This window comes from Dufourea novaeangliae, unplaced genomic scaffold, assembly GCF_001272555.1.
Source record: "Dufourea novaeangliae isolate 0120121106 unplaced genomic scaffold, ASM127255v1 scaffold109, whole genome shotgun sequence".
Lineage (NCBI taxonomy): Eukaryota > Metazoa > Arthropoda > Insecta > Hymenoptera > Halictidae > Dufourea > Dufourea novaeangliae.
In genome coordinates, this window is record NW_015373997.1 from 2,238,543 (window position 1) to 2,262,538 (window position 23,996).

The 23,996-nt window shown below is 39.8% G+C and overlaps 1 protein-coding gene across 4 annotated transcripts in view; it reads right to left on the reverse strand.

Moving 5' to 3' along the window:
• Window positions 1-16,655: 16,655 nt before the first annotated feature.
• Window positions 16,656-23,996, reverse strand: part of LOC107188057 (protein FAM46C) — a 143,352-nt gene continuing 136,011 nt past the window's right edge. For 3 of the 4 annotated variants that reach the window (XM_015576289.1, XM_015576291.1, XM_015576292.1), the window contains exon 2: window positions 16,656-19,345. In XM_015576289.1, the coding sequence (XP_015431775.1) occupies window positions 18,008-19,345 (1,338 nt within the window). In that variant the 3' untranslated portion in view covers window positions 16,656-18,007. Of the gene's footprint in view, window positions 19,346-23,078; window positions 23,183-23,996 lie in introns of those variants that run through there. The other variant, XM_015576290.1, reaches the window with a different exon arrangement.

Consider the following 23,996-nt stretch of genomic DNA (forward strand, 5'->3'; position numbering starts at 1 on the left):
ACGTTTTGAGAACGGTGCATATGCGGTGGTTAGTGACACTAAAATGGAAATGGGGTACGTAACTACAGAAAAGTGGGTGGCAAAAATACATTGGATGAAATGTCTACTCCTATACCTCGTCTGTGGTGTAACGCTGACCGCATGGAGAAGCGTTGCTAATAAACTGTCAAGATTGAATGACAAGGTGAATGGATCTTTTGTGGGGTCGTACGGGTACTCGATGATTCTTGCCGCTAATTCAGGGTGAAATGGTTGCACTGATCCGAAACTTATCGTAACCGACCGATGTAAACACTCCAGAACACGAATCCGAGGAACGAAATTCCATTGTTTTTAGTTTCCGACGATCAACTGAATAAGATTTCTGCGTGAGTAAGACACGCTCTAAAAAGCAAGCACAGCTGTTTCCGCGCGATTTTTATTCGGTTTCCAGGGAACAACAAACAAACGAATTAGAAAATCAAACGGACGTACGAGAAAAAGAAAAAGTGCCGAAGCGTGGTACTGAAATTTTCCGCGATTCCGAGTCGAATGGTGGAATTAGTCGCGACTGACAAGTTCGACATGGTCACGGCAGCTGCAAAGTCGACCGCTAATTGAACGAATGCCTCGTCTGGATCGCAAAAACTAATGGAACGCATAAATCAAAGAGCAACGAGCTGTGGCATTCGACGTATGCCGAGGGGGTTGCAACACCGTTGGATTGTATCAAAATTTCGCGCGGGACGGTTTTTGCGGCCGCGATCCGCTCGACCGAACCACGATAACCGTTAAAATTGAATTAGGAATACCTCGGCTGGAATAGAACGTGGAATTAAAGCGCATCAGCTAATTTCTTTGTGGGTTTCCGTTAACGTCGTTCGAGATACTCGTAGTAATTCTAACCAACACATTCATTTGACACGCTTAAATAACATTTACTTTTACAGATTTATCATTATGTCGTTGAATTTTTCACGACAAATCTGATGAAACTAGCTTTCAAAGTAACTTCGATTTACCTTCAATCATAAAGTGCGATGCAAATCTATTTCACACAAAGTTTTTAACGTTTTCATTCAAAACACCACAACGCTCTCCGCAGTGTCTATTGTATTAGTGTATACAGATTTTGTTGACACTTGGATATGTTGTAGTGATATATAACCGTATCTCGAAGGACTTTTAAAATTTTGTTAAATTATTGATTCTACAGCTGTTTGACATATAGCGTCAACATTTTTTCAATAAATCATAACTGTTAAGCTAACGCTGCGGGTGCTTGTAGTGGAGACACAAAAGTACCTAATAAAAATTATTTCAGTTAAAAAGAAATATTTTCTAACCATTTATTCTGAAATTGTTTTAAAGAAATGCAATTTTATAATAGCGGGGCACTATTGAAATGGTTGAAAAAATTGAGGGTGTAGTCCTGTTTGTCATCGTTATGGACAGATTTTCAAAAATATGGAAACTTTAAAATCGGCCCTACAAAAATAAATTGAAGTTAGTTACGTGCCGGGTAACCCCGCTGTAACAATATTTTCAAACTTTTATCATGTTTATCGGTCTCATACGAATAGATATACGTTTATCGTTGGTAGTTCTAGTATTAAATAGAATCTAGAGCCCCGCTGGTGGTTAATTCAATTAAACAAAACTATCGGTATAACCATCGCGTAGTTCGTGGAAAGCTCGAAAATCGAGACCCATCTCGTTTCGAAAACGATCATTGGACTCGTGGAAAACACGAAGAAACGTGGGAAAAGGGGGCGAATGGGTTGGCCAAAGGGGTGAAGCTGACGGCGGTCGATTGGAAATCGTACGGTTAACAACGGCTAAAACGAAAATTAATGGGGAACTGCCTCTGGGGCTTCGAAACCCGCGAAATTCTTGGAACGCGTGCGCTGCGCGCCGGAACAACTGGAGCAATCCGACTCTCGACGCGGCGCAATTGCAACAGAGTTGCATTCGAAATTTCCCCGCGACCTTGCGTAACCGCTGTCCGAGGATAGCAAGTGTTCGTCGGGCAATCCTGGGTGGGTGAGACCGAGAAATTTATTCGCGCGATCGTTAAACCACCGTGGATCTTCCGTGGTTTCGATAGTTTTCCTCTTTTCCTTTTTTTCCCGTTTATAATAAAGATCGTGCTGGCTGAAAGAGAAACTTCACATGATTATTATTAGCCTGCGGATGTTTATGCATTCATACCATCTTTTAACTTGAAAAATGCAATGATATGAAGAATTGAATAAAATTATATGCTATTTATAAGTTATTCTTAACATGAGCCTTTTATAGTATTTTGAGATATTAAATGTTTTGGATCTTAATGCGCATAAAAATATTTATGCTAAACATTTATGCCTATTTGTTATCGTTGTACTTATATTTTTTTGAGTACGAATAATTTTATACAGACATTATTTCTATTGACCAAATAGTAACGATTTCGAAAGAAATTGCAAGCAAAACGATTAAAGATAAAGGGAACATATATGTTTGAAATCATAATCAAATTTAACTCATTTTTATCAAAAAGTGATATATGTCACGTTTAAAATAAACGGCTCATATATTCTAGCCACTCCTACCGAATTAAAAATTCTGCTCCATATTACCTTTTAGATACTGGTATCGGAAATTTTGAATTTGCATTTACTTCCGCAGTCTAATTATCATTTAGACGACAATTATTCAGCGATAGAGAAAAGTCCAATGGACGCCTGGGTTAGTTTAGTGAAACACAAAACACTTTCTATCCATTACACTACCGGTCGTTTCTTTTTTCTTTATGATATTCCACGCACACACACACATTGCTTTTCGATATCTTTAGTTTATTTGCAATATCACTGATCGAATAGTCTTCACCACGAAGTGCACACACGCACACACTGCAGAATGTTTTTCAATCGGAATCACTGCAACTTTCGGTATTTTCGGTACGTTAGAGCGAATGTTGTTTCGCCGAAGGACGAACAAGAAATGACTAGGAAGAAGGTGAATTTTGTGTTTGTAGGACTCGTGGTGAGGATATGAACCTAAAAGAACAATAAAAACCGAAAACATTTCTATATTATGGTTAGCCCAGACGAAATTAACGGAAAAACCCAAACTATTCATAGTAGTCACATTGATATTTTAGTTTTATTACGTACTTATGACAAGCAGCTGACAAAAACAATCGTCCCTGGTCCCTAAATAATACACACCCTCGGCTAAGGACAATAAAATATATACCTGAGTCGAAACCTTGTCATAAACTTCAAAAGTCACATCGTTCGAAGAATTCTGAACGGAATCATATTTCCTTGATTCGATTTTCACACATTACCTACCGGATGTTATTTAATACTAGAACTACTAGCATTGAATGTATACTAAATTAAATTGTAGAATACAATAATATACAGAATATATATGAAAATCTAGCATAATATACCATAAAATAAAATCTATAATAAATTGAACCGTTGAAACAAATATCACTGGCTCCAGAATTCCAAGTTCTATCACTGTGCTAAACTTAATTACAAAGTCAACGTTACACCTGGAGACTTCTCGTGAGTACCGAGGAGCCTTCGAACACTCATCGAGGATTCACTATAGATTAGTAAATAACACACAAGGTTGAAAAATCGAAAAAAACATTCGGTTCTCAAGGTCAACTATGTTTGAATTACTCAATCGTGTCGAATGAAAGGCGACAAATTTTAATTGAAATACAATAATCGGAAATCTAATGCAGTAACGATCGGGGGAAACGGAAACACAGGAACAATATGGAGTAAATCGTTGAAAATCGGTTGTGCAAACGGGCAAAGAGAACGTTACGGCCGCCGATCGCACCGCGTCGTCCAATCTGAATTCCTAATTACCGGTTTCGAGAGGCAAGTTTAATCCCCGGGACACCGCCTCCCGTGGCTTTATGATAAAGTGACATTCGTACCCACGGCGAGCGTTTAAACGCGGTGACGGTCTCTAGCGACCGCGAAAGGTTGTTTCGCTTGGCTCTGATAAAGTTTATCGTTACATAAAACTCCGTTGCTAATGGAAAATTATTCACAATAAAGTAACTCTGGCGAGTACGGTAAAAAAGAAAATCGTGCTGTAAGGCGTTAAGGTTACGAGAGTATTAATTACAGATCAATACTTTTGATTAAAGCATGTGTTATTGCGAAATAAACTAAATGTCGGATGTTAGGCGAGTTATTTCTTTCCGACTTATTACTTTATGTTATAAATTAATATTTTAATAAACTAACTAATTAATTATCTAATTAATATTTTAAGTAACTAACAATGATAAACGTTAATTACTTCATATGCTCGTAGCGTTGAATTTTTATCGTTTACCTGTATGCAACTATGAATAGAAATTCTGAACACCTTTATCGATAAATTACTACAATCGAGAACATATCGCGCGCGCGTCATTGTTACCAATTCTCTCAGCTATCTAAAGTGTGAAACAGTGTGTTTTATCGTTTCTGGGAAAAACGAGAGTGGAGGAACAGATAACAATGGTGAATATGTTGCACGCGATGACAATGCAACCAGGGTTGCGTATCGCAGAAAATCATTGAGATTCTACATTTTTTACGAGCGTGTACCACCGTGATGACTAGAATGTATGTCTCGAGCGGAATCATTTATCTATCCTCGTTAAAAAGAATATCAGAGTGTTTCAATTAATAAATAAATAGTTGCCGCATTCGTAAACGAGTTGACGTGAAAATTACTGCGTTCGGAATAATCCTGGAAAAGAAACAAGAACCAGTTCGTCGGGGTAAATGGTGTAAATTTAACTTTCACCGTTGTCAATGGTTTAGAACTAGTTCCTTTTTGTTCGAACGACTTTAAGAGAAAATTATAATGTATACATATTTCACAAACTTACAATTAGTGGATAATTTAAATGAAACATTTAACGATCTTGAAACCACCTTGAAAGTAATAATCATCATAAGCACCATTTACCGGTCATAATTGGTATGAATATTTTATTCTAATGTCAGCGTTGTGTAAAAAAAGAAACGTTTTTGTAGTTTAAATATGACACGGCAATACAAAACACGTGACTAACACTGTTGCAACTGTCTCTGTTGAATTTTTACAATATATCGTGGAACGAGCGTATGATTTGTCGAAGTATCTGAACAATGTTCTTCAATTGTTTTCGCTTAATAATGATCGTAGTATTTGTATTATTAAATATCAGAAAATAAGCTTCAATAAATTTTGCTTCTTAATCTCGATGTATAAAATGAACCTCTAATTAATTCCCATTCTTCTAAAGTAAAGAAAAGAAATCTGAATTGCGCAGAATTAAGCACACAACCGACTGACTGAAAAATGATATTGTCGAGTATGAATGCCTGGAAAAAGCGAATGTATTTCAGGATTAAACAAAGAATCAACATACGCAGAGATTCTCGGTGTTTACATAGTATTTATTTTCATGTTTTATAGATATTAACATTTCCTTACATACGGGAATATATATACTCATTGACAATTAAAAGAAATTAAAAAAAAAGGGAAAATTAATCGTCGCCCAATTTTACGCATTCTTCGAACAACGATCAAAATAGACAGTTCTCTCTTTTTCTCTCTCTCTCGCGCTGGAATTACACGTACAATGTAATCTCTCTTCGTTTTTTTAGATATTCTTTTTATCTCTTTAACGTACAAACGGGTAATGATAAACTTTAATATTATTATTATTTATTACCGGTGAATCGTCGATTATCAATTAAGATTGATTAACATTACCATCTAATTAATTTCCATACGTCTCGTGTGCGTACGTCGTTGTTCTATTCCTCTATTATTTTCTCTCTCTCTCTCTCTCTCTCTCTCACATTCTGTCGTGGATACGTACAAACTTTTTGTTCGCGTGTTAACGTTAATCTTTGAAAATACAATTTTTGCAATTGAAAAAGAGAACCGACAAGGTTAGAATAAAAACCGTGAAAAATTTCGTACGTCATCCGCCGTTTATTTCGCTCTGCGGAGCGTCTCGAAGACTTCCGATCCTCCTGAATCGAAAATTTTATCTGTTTTTACATGCTGTAAATCAACGATTTATTAAAATTGTTATGAAAAATTCGGTAATCTACAACTATTTCAGTGCTAAATACTGTTGATTATATTACCGAATGAGAAATGCTTAACTAAATGTTAACTATACCTAAAAATTAATATGTATAGGTTAAGTCTTTTCAGATTAACGTAAACGAACATTCATGATGAAATTTCGTGGACGATTTCACGCGTATTCTTCAATCGGATAATGAAACTAGACTATTGCATATGAAATGTCGTTTTTTTTTTGCATATTAATTGTAAAGGTACTTTCTACTGGTTGCTTCTATGTTCCCTAAAAATTCATTATGTTGTTCGTTAGAAACATTTGGATTGCAATCCTTTTGAAAGAACAGAACTGAAGAGAACAGTAAATTACAAAATGGACTAAAATGGACATTACATAACAGACTTCAAATAAACATAAACTCCATTTCCATTTCTTTTTCTCTGAAATATTCTATTAATTAAGTTTAAAGAAAATTATGTAAAGTTACTCCTTTCCTTCCAATGCAACGCAACAAAAGTGGATGAATATTAGGTTACTGCAAAAGTTGCAACCCGAAAGGACACCATATCACAAAACACACCTTTCATAGTATCAATGAGATCGTTTCATTTCATTCAATGGAAAATTATGAAATCAAAATTTATGCAGCAATCAAAAAGATATTCTTTACCCCGTTGTTCTTAAATGACAAGATTGAGAGTGTAGAGAGACGACATTTCATACGTGGTTAACCTAATCTTACAGCTCGAGGGTCTAGACGGTTTACCTATAAAGCTACTTGTAACTTTGTATCTAACTCGATCCTCATTTTATTGTACACCTTACTCTAATCAGAAAAGAACAGTATTTGTACAGCTTATCGGATATATCTACACTGTTATTTTATGTCGGAATCAGTCTGCTCGTGTTTCGGCCGCTTCTGTTCGGCTCGAGATCCAGAAGAGAACATTAATTTATGCGAAAAGTGGACAACGACTGTTTGAGGCTAAAAATTCTACATCGACCGGATTTCTCTGTTTTGTCCTTGTTCCTATTGTCCTCGTTGATTCATCGATTCGTTCTTCGTTTGATTCCTCTGGTATAGTGTTAAAAGATCGAGTCGCTTGCAGTCGAAATCTAAAGGCTCGGATACTTACTCGATCGTACTCAACGTTCGGTATAAGTTCGAGATAGCTGGCTCGAATATATTAACACGGTATCACTTGTATATATTTTCTATTTATTTTCAACCTGTAATGGTTTATTTTCTTAAACTATTTGAAGTATAAGCTATCTTAAACCATTAGTAAAGTACCATTTTGATGGACGATATTATTTGTATTCTTCTTTAGGCCATTTTTGTTCTATTGTCCCTTTTCTTTATGCACTTCATTTTTACTAGGCTGAGCATTAACTTCTTCAGTACTGATTGCTGTAGGTACTATTTCTGTAGATTTTCTAATTGTCGTTCATTTTCATATATTTAGTAATGCAATAACTCTATAGCTGTTTATCCTGTTTTATTCAAATCATGTATTGTCTTCAAACATTTCACCAAAGTAATCATGCTTTAGAGTTAAATTTTCAATAAATGAAATTGCTATCTCCGTTGGTATTAGGCTTCATTTTAAAGCCAATTCATTTAATAGCATATTCGTCTGGTACATTACTACCTTCTTTTAGTTACAATTAAAAACAAGTAGAAACGTACTTTGGTCCTAAATCGTTTCAATTAACCCATCCACTCAAAGACAATACACGACTGAAGATTCGAACAGTGTTACGAAGCGATCACTAAACTGTTATTTTAGATCCACGAAAATGGTACTTACTAATGGTTACTCGTGGCTTTATTATTCCGGAACCAATGTATACTGGGACTGTTTCCTGTATATTAAAACAAGGAACGAAGACAGCAGTCTCGAACTTATTGTCCCGATGTACTCACGAATCCTTTAATCTACGCGCACACCGTATATATGTGACATATTTGTCTCGCTGAACGGTAGTGTAAATTATTTTAAACGATCTACCGCGCGTCTTTTTCTTCCTTTCTCTCTCTCTCTCTCTCTCTCTCTCTCTCTCTCTCTCTCTCTCTCTCATTATACAACTAACGATGTATCTAGTCACCACGGTTTTAGTTAAAATAATTACATGGTTCAAGGTGCGCTTTCGCGTGTCGTTTGTTCAACAGAATTGGGTGCAACGATCATATTTCATTTCTTGCAATCGAATGTGTTTTCCGGACGAATACTGGACGAAATGTTACGTTTGCGGTCTATGGGACCATCGCGTCTGTGGAAGGAGAATGATGGTCGCCGTTTGAAGGTGGGTCAATTTTATCTAATAATTGCGATGCTTCGACTAGTGAAACCTACTAAAAATAAAGAAATTTAATTTTCTTCTTTCAGGTGGAAAATATGTATATATACTTGTCGATGAAAATACAAATGGAAGGAGGATCGAACAAATCTATTGTGTGAATTGTTATTAACAAATAAATTGTAGTGGATTTAGTAAACGCTTTTTTCCAAATTAAAAATATATCCGTGTTATGGATATTTACAACCCGGAAGAATGTTTAATTTCTTGAATAATTTTATGTTTTTATGAAGTCTGTATTATTAAACCCCTCACTTGAATATTCGTACAAGCGAATTAATATTCATACTCTTATCTCGTGTATATTTAAAAAAAAAGAAAGAAAAAAGGACGATTATCAATCGCTATTTTCCCGCACACAGATACGGAAATCGGAGAGCCCTGCCTCTCGATGATCGACAACGATGCTGCCCAAACATGGTCCACGAAGACTTTCACCACCTCCATTGGCACCCACCATGATCCAGAAATTTTCGTTTCCGAATTTCTACATATTATTTTGAACCTTTGATATCTTGAAACGGTCACTTTACTTATATACTTCCATTATAATAAGTTCTTAAAGCGGCCTCGGAACCATTGGACGAAATTAGTGGCGTGTAGGAGGTGGAACATGTTTCAAAATATATTATTTCAGTGACCATTATACCAGACAGGAAAGTCATTGTACACCATTTTAGTATATAATATAGAAAATGAATGTGGAGAAAATACAAGTGTCAAAAGGGTTGTTTTCGTTTCCAGTAGAGAATATACAAAATATTGATATTATAGTAGTAACAGTTTTAATAGAATAAATATAATACTCCTTTTCGAGTAGAACATTCGAGTCAAAGAAAAGCAAAATTTTTGAGGATCAAGTCCGATTTCAAGAAAAAGGGGTTAAAACGGTCCAATGAGAGAAACCTAGGTAAGGTAATTAAGTATAATTTCCTTTCACTTTTCGTGACCATCGCATGGCTATTTCTTTTAACTCTTCCAGTGCAAATTACTCGCCTTTCCATCCCTTCTTCTCTTCTCATGAATATTTCATTAACTACAACTTTCGTTTCTGTTTCCTTGATGCAGACATGGATCGAGTAGCTTCATCCCTCTACCATTTGGCTCGAACAATTAAAAACTGTCCCGTCCGTCCGACAGAATTGTATCGAGACGATATTTAACGAGCACAGAACACTGAGAGGGTTGCGGGAATTTTAAGTAAAAAATGTTTGCGTCGAATTTATGCGACTAGTAATCACCGATAAAAAAAAAACAATATCGATCAATTTGAATGGAAAAGAGCTTCTTTTTAATATTATTCTATACGTACATGTGTGCGTGGGAGTAATTAATGTATACAAGGAATTTCATACAATGTGGACAGGGTCGCAGAGAAATCGACGAAAAAATATTTGTCTAATCTAACCTTATTCCACGCAAGGTACACTTAGATATTTTCATTTAAATATTCTAAGAAAACTTCATGTAATTATATTTCATCGCGATTATTACGGAAAGCAATGAAAGTATACTGAATCCAGATCAGATCAGACGAATGTCCACACAATGATCTGTCATTGTTTTTAGCGTTTCCAATTGACCACCAGTATAGTAATTACACATTTTCACTCGAAATCTGTCTCAGTTTACCTTCTGTATTTCCCCGAATCGAAAATTCTTTCTTCCTGCCCCCCTCCGTTTTGTTCTCTTTCTCGTCTCATGCGCGATCCTATGGCGCGAAATACGAACCCGTCCAAGGATCATCCACACATCTTCGGTTAGAACAAAAAAAAAACAAAAAAACCCTTCTGAATAATAACCATAGTGTTGTGTCAGGTAAATGCATTTTATTTCCTCTTCTCTTTCAAATATAAAAATCATTATAATCATCGGGGCGAGTACAGTTGTCGCGCGGCATCATCGTACAAAAAAGAATCCGTGTGGCGAGCATATATGGTTATTATTCACGTTTCCGGCTCGGATATCGCGGATCGAACACGCGATAATTAATAATAATGATAATAATTAAAAGAAAAAAAGAAAAGAAACTGAACGGATCCGCTGAATATCAACGACGCTTTACTAAATTCAATTTTTTTTTTCGCTACCTACCATCATCATCATCATTACTCATCATCATCTCATCATCATCATCATTATCCCCTCCCTCGTTCACGTAACAGAGACACACCGTTCCCGTTTGCATTTTTCGTTTCTTTTCTCTTCTCGCGTCGCGATAAAAGTTCTAGGCACGATTCACGATTCCGCTCGAATCATCGATTCACACGCTCCATGCTCGTTCGTAATTACAATAAACGACGCGCGATGGTATTACAATTAAATTTATTTACACACACACACACACACACACACACACACACACACACACACAAACACACATACACGACGGAACGCAGCCGGGCGAAATCATTCTCTCTCCTTCGCTTGCCGCAGAAACTCGCCCCCCTCCCCTCTCATTCTCTTTTCATCATTCTTCGAGAGATCGCGATTTCGACCGTTCAATATCGCGCTAAGTGATTCTTGCCACTGTTACCATGTATCGGAGGGTTACGGGCAGCGCGAATCACATCGTTTTTGTGATTCACAATGTGCTTTTTACCTTCGAACTGTCTCCTCGATTGATTCGTCGCCCCCTTTTTATGCGGGGTTAATCTTCCTGATCCTAACGACGAGAAAGATTCATCTACCACTAACTCATTCCAATCTGCTCGTAATATTCGTGATTAAGATTCTGTCACTAGAGTTGGCCATTTTTTTTTTTCAGTGAGTTATGAATTTCTTCATGTACAGCTTACAAAGGTTTATTTTTTCTACGGATTGTGAGCAGATTTTAAGAATTTTACAACAACGCAAAGCTGATTGTAGAAGAATGTCAAGTGGTGGTATTCTGAAGGTAAGAAAATAGGGATAATAGACATCTTTGCAACAAATACCTGAATCAATAGAGTTCTGAGATTAAGGTATGTGCTCATTGTGGTGCAACCAAAATCCCTATTTGTTAAAGATAGCCAAAAGTGTCGACTGAATCCAAAGACAAGACTACTTTTATTTGTTCTACTTCGATGTCAGATTGGTTATCGAGTTTTCTGGATGAAGGCGGTAGCGAGTAACGAAAATGGGGAAGAGGAATAACGAAAGAAAATTAAAATGAGCTCTCAATCAAACTAATCTTTGCTTAACGAAAATCCTAATAAATATTACAAAACCCTGCACCCATCGAATTTATTAACAATCTTAATTAATCAGTGCCATCGTTGGTTATTTACAGAAAAGAAGAACGCGAAGATCGAAGAAACTGTGCGTCTTTGGTACGAAAGGATTCATTTCGATCGAACCGGTCCGATCGTTGCACGATCGAATCGAGTATTCGCCACGAGAGGAAAGTGAAATTATTTTTTTCTTCTTAATACCGATGATGAGTTTTTTGCCCCGAGTAGCGTGTTATAAATGCTCGTTTAATGAGCAATTTCCCGATTTACCATCGGGTGTTTCGGTCTTTTCAAAACCGAGAATAATTCGGAAGAGGATCAATTTTTTTCTTTTTAAGAATGTAGATAAGTTTCTGGTCCAAACTTTGTTTTTTTTTTTTTTTTACTTGGATGAAGGAAAATTCCTTTTCTATAAATCAATTATCAATTGATGTTTAAGTGTAGTCAATCGAAAATTTCTTTCATCCAAATTATTTACCTCTTATCAAGAAATATCATAGAATTATCTAATATTTAACTAGACACACAAAGAAGAAAATCTGATTGAAGTATGTAAGTCTGAATATGAGTTCATTTTTCTCAATCGACTTTCGTTAATACAGCAAAGTTTATAAACTTCTTGCACCCACGCTTTTGAGCAGAGTTAAAATTCATGAAAGAACACAATCGAAACAAATCGGTCATCGATCGAGGAATTCGTCACGATCGACAACTTGTCTCGTAATCTCCCTTTGTAGATCCATTTATGTGATTGATCGTTGATCACGAGAACGATGGTTCTAAACACCCACTGATCGAAGACCATCAGTCTAAAAGCGACAATTCTCGAGAGCCCTTTAGCGATTAAATTGTGTCTATAAAATATGTATTCATTTTTGTATCTGTTAAAAAATATTCGACTATCTTCGACGACAACTTAACTGTTTACTCTCGTCTAAAAATCTTGATTAGTAAGTAATTAATTCAAACATAAAAGTAACTAGGATATACATAAAAATATTGAGAAATAAACACAAATAAACAGAAGACAATCCCCTTAATAATGATCGGATGTCATTTATTTTTAAAGGAAAAATGTGGCTCAGAATATCGTAGATTTCGCTTAAAAATCGAATTTCTATACGCAAATAACTCAGTGACGCGACAGAAATAGGCGTGACTAAGGATAAAAAATATTTCGAAATAAGTAATTTATGAGGATCAAGGTCCTACCAGTTACAACCCTCTATAAACGATCGATATTCGTTCATATTTAAAGAAATGTGTGGCTCGAAGAATTATTGGATATGGATAAAAATGTTTAAAAAGAAAAAACTGTTCAAACAGATCCGCCGATGATAATTCACGATCTATTCCAGTAAAAAGTACAAACTGTTTAATAAAAGACGCGAGTTTAGGGGTTAACGTGTGTTCGTTTCACACAAACACACAGGCATATCGCGATCCTGTCACCTACGTTAAAACGACCGGTTAATCTAGATAGATCGTAACCGAGAGATCGTGACGATGATCGATGTTGAAGACGCCGCTTAAAGCTTTCGGAAATTAAAGCGTTCGTAAGACGGACGATTAGACGAGAGACCGATGCGATAATTGTCTTTTGATTCCGCATACCGAAAAGTGTTCATCGATATGAATCGCGAAACAAAACGGTTCGAGAGGTCGTTGTATACCTAGAATGTTTAAGAACTCTCAAGGAGAGATCCTCAGGCTGCGATAATCGAAGCTCAAAATCGCGAAGAAGCTTAGGTTAATAAAATACCTTGGGAGTTTAGAGCTTGGTATCTGTGTCGACTGAAAGAATAAACATGGTCAACCTTTTGTCAGCTTGGAAAAGTCTTCACCACAGTTATTAATTATTTCTGAAGTAAAATCAATGATCGAACCACTTTACGAAATAGATCCAATCTCTAGAAATCAGATTAGAAGTTTGTGACTCAGACTTTACAGAAGCTTCAATTATGCTTCCTCGGTAACAAATCGGATAGCGTTGCTTCAGCGTCGACGAGTTTCGACGGGAAAGTTTTAAACTGCAGAGTCTCGACACTCGGAAAGTTCCAACACAGCCGACAATTTTTAGTAAAAGATTCATTTGGAACAGAATCTACTTCGGTGTTTCAACCTCGATGATAAAGAAGATAGTCGATGCGCCGCGATTCAGCGACCAACTTTCGACGGAACGTCGACGATTTGATCCCAGCGGTCACCTCTTCATGATAAATTCACGAATGAGCTTCAAAGTTATCGCGCGTTAATCCAATAAAATCTTATCCGAAAGGTAGAGTTCAGGAACGAAGGAAAATCGATGATCTGCTATCACAGGCTATCAAAAGTCGAGATCCACGGCTCGAGTGATCCAAAGTTCGCGATCCATACCGAGAGAACGCGTATAGAAGTCGATGCTTTGACGAAGACTTCCATCCAAAGTCTTCGAAATTTTCTGGAGAATTTTCCGAGAGTACTGCACTCCCCAACGAAGATGATCGATACTCTATCACAGTCTATCAAACTCAAGAGACTAACCGTACTTCCATGCGCAAGATTATCCAAAGTTCTAGAAGTCGAGAGCTTCGACTCGAGTCATCTTTATACCCAAGATTCACGCTTAGGATCCGACAGAGCTTCAGTTGAAGTCTTTGATTAGCTTGTGTAAAATCTAGTGTTCTAATAAGTTAAGTCACTTCCACATTAAAGAATCACTTCTAACGAAGAAAATCTTCGTTCTTATCAAGGTTGATTCTATAAACAAATTGTAATATTCAGTTTCAGAATAAAGTCTGACTCGAATAATCTTCCTTGTCTTTAAGAACTGCAGTAGAATTTCCATCTATTGACGTTAACGAAGCTTCATTTAAAACCTCTATAAAATCCTTAATGTTATTCGAGAAACCTGAACCCAATAACAAAGAAAGTATAGCCGATCATCAATTCTATGACCAGCTTTTAAGCTTCACGAATCTAGAACCAACCCAAACTAAGTAAACTAACCTCGAACATCGCAAGTCCATATGTAACGAACACATATAATTTCGATTACTCCACCCTGGCGAAGCTACAGTCCCCAAACATTCTCAAAGTATCGTTCCACGAGCTCTCACTTCAACGAAGAAAATCACCGGTCTTTTTCAAGCTTGATTCATTCAAAACAGTCAATGAACTCTCTTCCATTCAGAAACTACGAACAATCACCTTCTCCTAACAGAAGAATTCACACTAAATCTCATCGACATTCTCCATCCAGAGCTAATATCATCGACAACCCAAGTGGAGTCTACCAATCAACCGATGTTAACAGTCTATACACTGGAGTCTCAAGATATCGTCCCAAGATTTTTTTATCGTATCATCAAAATGCAAGAGAAGGATCAACAGCTGTCGCGAGATCAAAGTCCTTTGATCCAAATTCCCAAGAACAAACCCTTAGGGGGTCGCGCGTCCTCAGATCGATATTCGACCCAATGTTAACCAGCTCGGCAAAACTAACCACGTGTGAACGGTCGAAAAGGACGACTTCCGACGAAGAGGACTAAAGTAGTGGTTGAGCTAGACTCGGTGGTAGTAGATCGGCCCGTAGAGAACAGCCGGGGGGATAGCGTTGCGCGCGCACTACCACCACCGGCTGGGCCCTCTCTCGGCTATACTCCTTAGCATTAACACGCGATACACCAGAAAAACCAGTTTGCAGGCCTTTTTATTAGGCCTTTACTTTCGCCTGCGAACTGAAAGGAAGAGTGAGCGAGCGAGCGAGCGAGCTAGCGAACGAGGCCTGGCTAGAAGTTAACCGATGAGCGAGTGTGTGAGCGAGCGAGCAAAGTGACTGACTGAGCTAACTAACGGGGTCACCAGTCGATACGGACACGCACATATAAAGAGACAGAGAGACACGCGAGTATATTCCGCGGGCGCGAGCACAACACACACACACAGACACACACAGAGATGCGCATAATTCTATCTTTTCCTCTTTCTCTCTCTATCTCGATCCACGTGCAGGTATATCGCACGCATACTCGATGAAACCGCGGAGATTCGTGGCTGGTGTGTTGTCTCTGTGCGTGTATAGAGCATATATAGACGCGCAGACACAAAATGCGAGCGCTGACACCAGCGAGAGTCGAGTCACGGAGCTGAACACACACATATACACACGCACGCGCGCAGAACACATACATATTACACCTACACGTTTCGATACGGCGCAACAACGCTCTCGCTCGCGGTATTAAATAATTACGGTATCTAATAAAGAAAGTTATGCAAGCTGTTGCCGCCGTTATGAGAGAGAGAGAAAGAGACTAGGGTCGCCGCAAGGATCGCTCAATCTTGTGTGTGTCACTACAAATGCATGTGTGTGTGTGTGTGTGTGTTTGTGTGTGTCAGATGCATTCACGAATGGTTCCTTCCGAGTCCATCGACGGTGTTTCGCGTCCTTCGACGGGTTGCAAGGCTCGGTTCGGTTACTTTTTTTTTTCTCTCTTTTCTCCTCATTGTTCTTAGTTTCTAAACATCAGAAAAAAAGAAACAACTACGGTTCTTCCGTTTCTATTTTTTCTGTTTCCACGCTCGCACAACTGTGCTCGCTTTCCGCGGAACGATCGTTTGTCCCTTCTGCTCGAATCATTTTTAGTACGATCTTTTGTCGTTCCTGCGTATGTGTGCTTGTTAATTTTTTTTTTTTTCGTGTTAACGGCGCTGGATTCCCGCGATAATCAAAGAAACAAATGGGGAAAACGATCTTTCCCTTATCCCTCCCCCCTTTTTTTTCCGAGCTCGTTCTCACCGAATCGCACAGATCGCTCATTCTCGATTCTTTGAAATCTTATCACGTTACATAGTATCTAAATGAAATGTGTTCACAGCCACACATTAATATTTATACATAGATTATCGTTACCACTACGTTCCTCAATTTTTCCGTTTTTCTTTTCTTTTCAGCAACACATCCTCGTTACGTAACTACCTCTCTCTTCTTCTCTCTATCCCGTACTTTCGTTATCTGTATCATTTTTTTTTTTAATTTTTTCTTTTTTTTTTTCGATTTTTGGAAAAGAAAGAGGGGGCGACCGGAACACGCTAAGACGCTTTCGTGATGTATTAATATGTATATATGTATAGAGAAATTTCTGTTTCAGTCGTGACTCCCGCGAGTTTCGTCGCCCGGATTCGTTTTTCTCCTCGTCTTCTGTAACTCCTTCATCCATTTCGATCCCATCTCACAGCTGGTCCCGCTGCTCCGTGTCATCCATCGAATCGTCCCAGCTTCCGTTTTCAGAACGACTCCGTGAAAAGGACACGTCGCAGCGACGAATAGTATCCCGAAGCAACCCGCCGCGCACAAGTTTGTTTTATATTTTTTTTTTATTTTTATTTTTTTTTTTTTTCGTTAACAGTTATACCGTGAAAACACACGTCCGTCTAGACGCGCGCCCAAATAGCGTCCAAATATATATATGTATATACCGTGTATCACCGAGTCTCTTCCATCTTCGATCCCCGTGTATCTCTTTCTCTGTCTCCCTCTAGTTTTTTAATATATATATATACATATACAATATTCGCGTGTCTAGATGCGTTCCGTCTCTCCCGTTTCGAATGTTAGGCACAACAACACATTTGTTTACTTTGTATCTCATTTCGCGTTGGAGTCTTGTAGTCTCTCAGTTGATCCCCTACGACCGTGTAGCAGCGAGTTATACCATCGTGGATTTCCGATCCTACCCGTCCATCTATCCCCCCCCCCCTCGTACAACTCTGAGCCATTTCCACCGCAACACCTCTGTACACAGCTGATTCGCGTCGGGCCAAGGGGGAAGAAAGACGTGCACGAAAAAATCCTCCTAGTTTCCGACTCTCACAGTCTTCCCCCCACGATCTTGGTCGCCAGTCGTCATCTTAGCAACGGACACGATAGAATTCTCTCCGAATGCTCTCCACCATCACCGTCCACGATCCCGCGTACTTGTTCTCTTTCGTACCGACGTGGCTGAGATAGTAGCCTCGTCTACGTCACGCTCTGGACCGTTTTTGTGTGTTTCGACGGGACCGCCGAGCGTCAACTGAGGACCAGTGATTCGTTTGGCCCACAGCAATCGTGGAAGATCGACGTCATCGGTGCGTCGTTCTTTTGATCCACTGAATCACAGGGGCTACGATCGTGGCGGGATGATCGTGCACGTTGAAGAAGGTTGCAATCGTCTCGATCGATCCCAGCAGCGACAGCGTCGTCGTTAGTCCCGGAGCTGTTGTTTGTTGGGACCGTGGTGGCAGCACCGTAGCCGACGACTCTTCCGAAGGTGGTGATGGCGGTGGTGATGGCGGTGCTAGTGGCGACGATGGCGTTGGCGTCTGTGTCGCATCACGACGAGCACGCCATCCACGAGTTGCAGGTGCACGTGTAACACGCGGTGGGTATCACGGGAGCGTAATAATAACCGTTCGCGTAAACGTAGGTGGCAGGCGGGCCGGGCGGCGCCTGTTGATGGTTCGTAAGCCGTTGCTGTTGCTCCTGGCACAACACCTGGTAGGCGAGGCTCTCGATCAGAGCTAGGGTCTGTCGTCTTTCGTGGCCCATCAAGCACACCGTGGACTCCTCTACGACGCTGTGCAACAGCATCAGATATTGATACCTGAGCGCCTCTTCCTCGGGTCCAACGAAATGATTCCACAGATAGTTCTCGAGTTTGGCCCGTTGCTGGCTGATGTCGGGGAAATCGATGAAGAATCTCGAGCACATGTATCGCTCGAGGGTCTTTATGTAGTCGGGCTGGGACGGTTTGTACATCTTGACGAGAAGATTGCAGTACTTGAGCAAACCACCGCCCCGTATCTCTTCCGGATGCCTCGTCGAGATCAGTTTCTTGTGTAGATGGTAGAGGGCCTCCTGAAAGTCACCGTAAACAGACTCGCCGACCACGGTCGGATAGAAGTTCTCGCCGATCGGCAGTTTGCTGCACTCGTAGAACAACAGAAGGGAGTCGAGCACGATCTGGAACGAGTCCACGGAGAACTCGAATTGCCGCCTCATCGTGTCGACGAATTTCAGCTCGACGTTCCGATGACCCCGTGAATTGCCCAACGAGATCAGGGACCATCGGTCACCGTCGTTGTTCACTTTCACCATTTTGCTCACGTACGCCTCCTTCAGGCTGCACGTGGTGATACGTTTGCGGCTGACGCCTTCCGGGAGCAGATCGAACAGGGAGCCGAGCACCGCGGCCTTCACCTTGTCGTAATTTCGCCCGCTCGACAGCTCGACCGCGAAGATCAGATCCAGGTCGTTGTACGGTTGGGACTCGGTGGCCAAAACGTGGGATGCCGCGCCACCGTTCAATCGGATATCCCGTACCCTCATTCCAGCGCCGCCGTTGCTCGGGTCGGTCTCCAGTTTGCTTCGTACTACGGTCACCAGGTCCCTAAGACGGACCTCCAGGGTGGGAAAGTTTCCTCTACCGTGAATGCAGACCACCTCGTTCATCACGTCGTTCAATCGACGCACTTGCTCGAAACTGAGCACCGCCAGCCTTTGCTGGGGATCCGGGCAGTCCGGGTTGTTGTTGTTGTTATTCGTGTTGTTGGTGTTGTTCGTCTCGTTGGCACCGTTGCCGGCATTGGTCTTGGTGCTGTTCACCTGGCAGAGGGACTCCATCATTGCGACCCGACGCTGGCGTTCCTCGCCGATCTCCAGGGAGCCACACTGTAACGGAAAGGAAACAGGATATGTTATTAATGATGTCATTACCGCCACACTTCGATGGATCGCGTGAAAAAAGTACGTTGCACTTTTTTTTTTTTTTTTTTTTTTTTTTTTTAACACTACGAGGATTCGAGTCCCCTTTCTGGCTAATATTAACCCGGATATTTTATTTATATATGTATGATAGCGTTCTGTTATTATGAAAGTAATTACAGAAATGAATTATTCAAATTTCAGTGGATTCTTCGCTGACAAGTCGATAAAATCCGTGATCGATGGTGTCTCGAAATGATATAAACGCTACGCGCTAGTCGTCGTTAATGTTTTTGTTTTTTTTTGCATTTTAAATTGTCCATGGAAGAGGTTAAGAGCGATATGAAGTATATGTATGCAGATTATAGTCATGACGGAAGAATCAATACTGTAATTTAATTAACCGAACTCGTGTTAAATAATTCGTTCAATTATTTAGCTCTAACAAGTGTATTTTCAAGACTGCCGTTAATTCACTCATATACGATGCATGGAAATTTTACGGTATAATTTTAACATTCATTTTAACGCATTATACTTTGTACCAACAAACTCACATATTGCTTTTAATTAAGGGCTCTGTTTAGATACAGATGTACCGAATGCCGCGCTAAGCTATACCAAAGTTTTGATATTATTATATTTCTCGCGTTCCCACACACCGTAAGCGGATAGTTGGCCAAAACAAAAAAAAGCAGCGGTTCCCAACCTGGGGCACGTGCTTGGTGTTTTAGGAGTAGAAAGGAAGGGTGTAACTTTGACGCCTATGTTTGTGTTTGTTTGTCTATGGCTCTGTAGCTCATCAACGCGTCTTTTTTGTTCTAAAGTGTTCATTTCCGGGAAGGTTAATACCCATTTTTGGTCAAAATCGATTCAATAATTTCCAAAGCCTTCAATTTTCGTAACAAATAAACCGTTCTATTTTATGTATGAGGTATTACAAATTTGGAGAAATTTGATTTTCTAATATTAGAGGGTACAATTTAAGGAAACTGACAGCCAAGTGGTACGCAAGTCTAAAAATTTGACAACCGCTGTCTTAGAGCGCTGAACAATTTAAAACTTTTAAGGGAAGTTTTTCAGTGTTAATAAGTGATTTTCAAAAATAAAAACGTGGATATCTTCGTGTCGACGATTATGAGACTCGCCTAAGTCTATAAATTGAACGGGTCATTTATATTGCGCTACACCAATCCGCAATACAATAAATCATTCATTTATCACAGTGATGAGGAATCATTTTCGCAGAAGAATTCACGATTTAATCGCGTTAATAGTTCTGTTGTCGCGCATTATGTAATTGATGCTTGAAGGAGGAGACTTTGAAAATATTTTAGAATGAAAATGCCATTTTCATGATCATCGATACGGTAATCAAACGAACAAAAGGATGCTCCACACTTTTCAGCGTTCCCGTTCTGTGTCGAGATGCGCTAGGTGTGCGAGCGGACATTTAGAAATGCCACGAGGTTACGTCCGGGTAGTTATGCACGTTCACGTTTCTAAACCTCCTGCTCCAAGTTCCCGCTCGGTATTTCATGGATTCCCATGGAGCACGTCGCGATCGCAGCTCGAAACGTTCCAGCTCTCTCGAGGAAATTAAGTCGCTTCGATTCCCCTCGAAGAGCTTCCGCGATTGTCTAATATCCGGAATAGAAGCTGAACCCACCTCGTTGAAACACTTCTGGTGAATCGTTAACGACGACTAAAGTTTGTATGTTTATAAGATCCTGCTTTTAAACAATCCTGTCCGGTTAACGGATTTAAAACTGTATCATGCGATTCGATCAGTGACCAAGTTTAACAGCCGTGATCATTTTATATCAACTAAACTTTATTCATTGCACGTTTGATATTAGTATGTGTAAAACAGAACGGAGCTACAATTTTTTCGAAGGATTACCAGTGGTTTTATTTTTTACTAATGGTCTTGTTTTATTTTTTTAATTAATCAATCCCTTAGTTGGTGAGAAAGTATTTCTTTGATATTTATTTTTGTAATGTTGAAGGACGAAATTTTGTATAAATATTCGCAATACGCCAATGTTTATTTACTTGGCAATCAATCGAAACGAGCAAAAATAAAGGATAACGAATTTATTTCCGTCCACGATAAAATTCGATGGATATTAGCGACGTGAAGTGCATGTTTGTCCTGTGTCTGAATGTGAAATTTTATTATGCCATCAGTTATTTAAGTGTTCGCTGTGTAAAGAATAGAACGGAAATTTTGTGAATCCATACTAAAGCTTCTGTTTTAATAATCTGTTCCTTATAGATACTGTCAATATGAAGTATTCATACATCACTATCACTACCGACTGGCAGTAAAGTTGTCAATATAACATCAGCTTTAAAAATCACTATCACCAGATTATTTCTTATTTGAGAACTGAATTATTACAAAATAATCGGTCGTAAATAATTGTCAGCTCGACGTTACACCGAGATCACTAATCCGTGAATATACTTCTTTCTGACACTGTACATCATAAATGCATAAAAATTCCGGGATCTACTGACGACTGGAAATTACACGGAAGTTGTGTGTTCTACGAAGCTGTCTATCGAATTAAAAACCAAGTAAATCCCCGTATTAAAACGTTATTACAATTTTTACTCATAATATGCACTCATACTACACATAAAAACATAAACGACAACGAAATTAAATTAATAACAAAACTACGATTTTATGCATTTATTTAGGGCACGATTTAGTGTATGGATCTCAATAACGTTCAACAAGATTTTCCCGTAAAACCCGAGGAACCATGTAAACCCGCCTGATTCCACTTTCGCTAGTCCACACATAACCTACACTTCCTTAAATATCCACAGTCTAATAATAAACACCTTCGGTTCAGCTACCATGTGATTTCCAAACAGCCGAATTTTCAAAAATTCAAATTAATTCACGAAAACGTGATTTTACGTCCGTTGGACGTCGAACCAGTCATATGAGCATCAGAAATTCAGAAGGCACGGGTTTAGAGTTCATTGGGGACGAACAGAGCGATAATGCTCAATTATCCTCGCTGCGCTAGCCGATAGCGCGCGCGCGGCTCGGTCGATTACAAGCTGACAGACGTCATTAAAGTTATCGATACTCGGCGCGAGTCGGCCTAATGCCGATCAGACTCCTCTCAGAGTCGGGCTAGTTACAACGAAACGGAATTCCGTGTTTGTCTGGCCTTAGCCAGACACTATCAGAGTCCTATGGATCGTTAGTTCTCGATCGGTTATCAGCGAAGTACACTTGAAAACGACAACACCTGTGACTACGTTAGCCAGCCAGTCACCCAGACGTCGATTACAGCAAGTTGCTTCACCACCGGTACGTACCGCACAATTCGCGAAGTTTCAGCCACCCACGAATAGAAAAATGGGAAACGTCGTTCTCTCATCAAACGCTCATCTCAATGGGATCGAAACGAACAGAACTCTCTTCATCGATCACTGTGACACCTACGATACCACCCGAATAAGAGATAATATGACCGAACAGGGGGGAAGAACTTTCACTAATCCAGGACGCACTGCACCGTCCCCCTACTGGACTTGAGGGGATCGAGAAAAACTGGGAACCCAGACTGCACACCACCTGTGGATCACACTCGGGGCCACCACGCGACTGTCTACACTCTATAAAAGGTCCAGAGGAAGAGGACCTAAATCCTTAGCCTGGGCGAAGGCTTACCATGAATAAGCACTCGATGTCAGTCGAATGTAGTTCCGTTTTTCGTTTCCTTGATCGATCCTCTTGTTCCTCGAACGATTTAGGAGATATGTCCAGTAGAGTGGTTTCACTTGATCGATTGAATTCACGAGGATTTTTAGATCGATTAAAGGTGAGAATTGATTTTCACTAGAGGAGACTTCGAGGGATTGGTCGAACACGATCACGGTGTGTAGAATGATCTCGATTCGCTCGTGGGTCCGCGCACCGATCGAGAGGTCCGCAACTGATGAGAGGCACCAGCGAACTGAGGCCAGCGGAGTGAAAGGCGAACGGAATGGACTGGTGGCGGCGACAGCACCATCAGCAGCGGTAGCGGCGGCGGTGTCGCGGGTGCTTCAGGAGGGCAGCACAAAGCCCACCGACACACACGCGCGCAGAGGAATAGTTATCGAGCCGTGTACGCGCGGGCGCCGCCGTAACAGAGCGATTCCGAGACGAATTTATCGGGTTGTAAATCCGAGTCACGATGTCCCACACGGTACATATGGCGAGTTAATGGGCCGTGTCGCTTATGGCCCGGGTATATTTCGGAATTTCTTGCTCGTGGTCCAGTGACGGGGATGTTTACGAGGATCTTGAGGATTACAGAGGACACAGTTATTTTGTACACATTGTTTGGATCGAGTTGACGGGTAGTTTTGCGGAGTTTATAATGCACGGGAATTAAAAGGAACACGATAAAATTGAATAGCTTCGGGAACTGTTTGCTTGAGGCTGTCGTCATTTGACGATGAAAGGAGAACTACAATCTGAGAGAAATGAAGTTTTATCTTTTTAAGGTATAGTAGGGAATGACCCACACATCGTAATGAAACGAGATCTTAATTAGCAGTTAGAGGGTTAATCGAACGAAAACTTCACGAAAGATTAATTTCA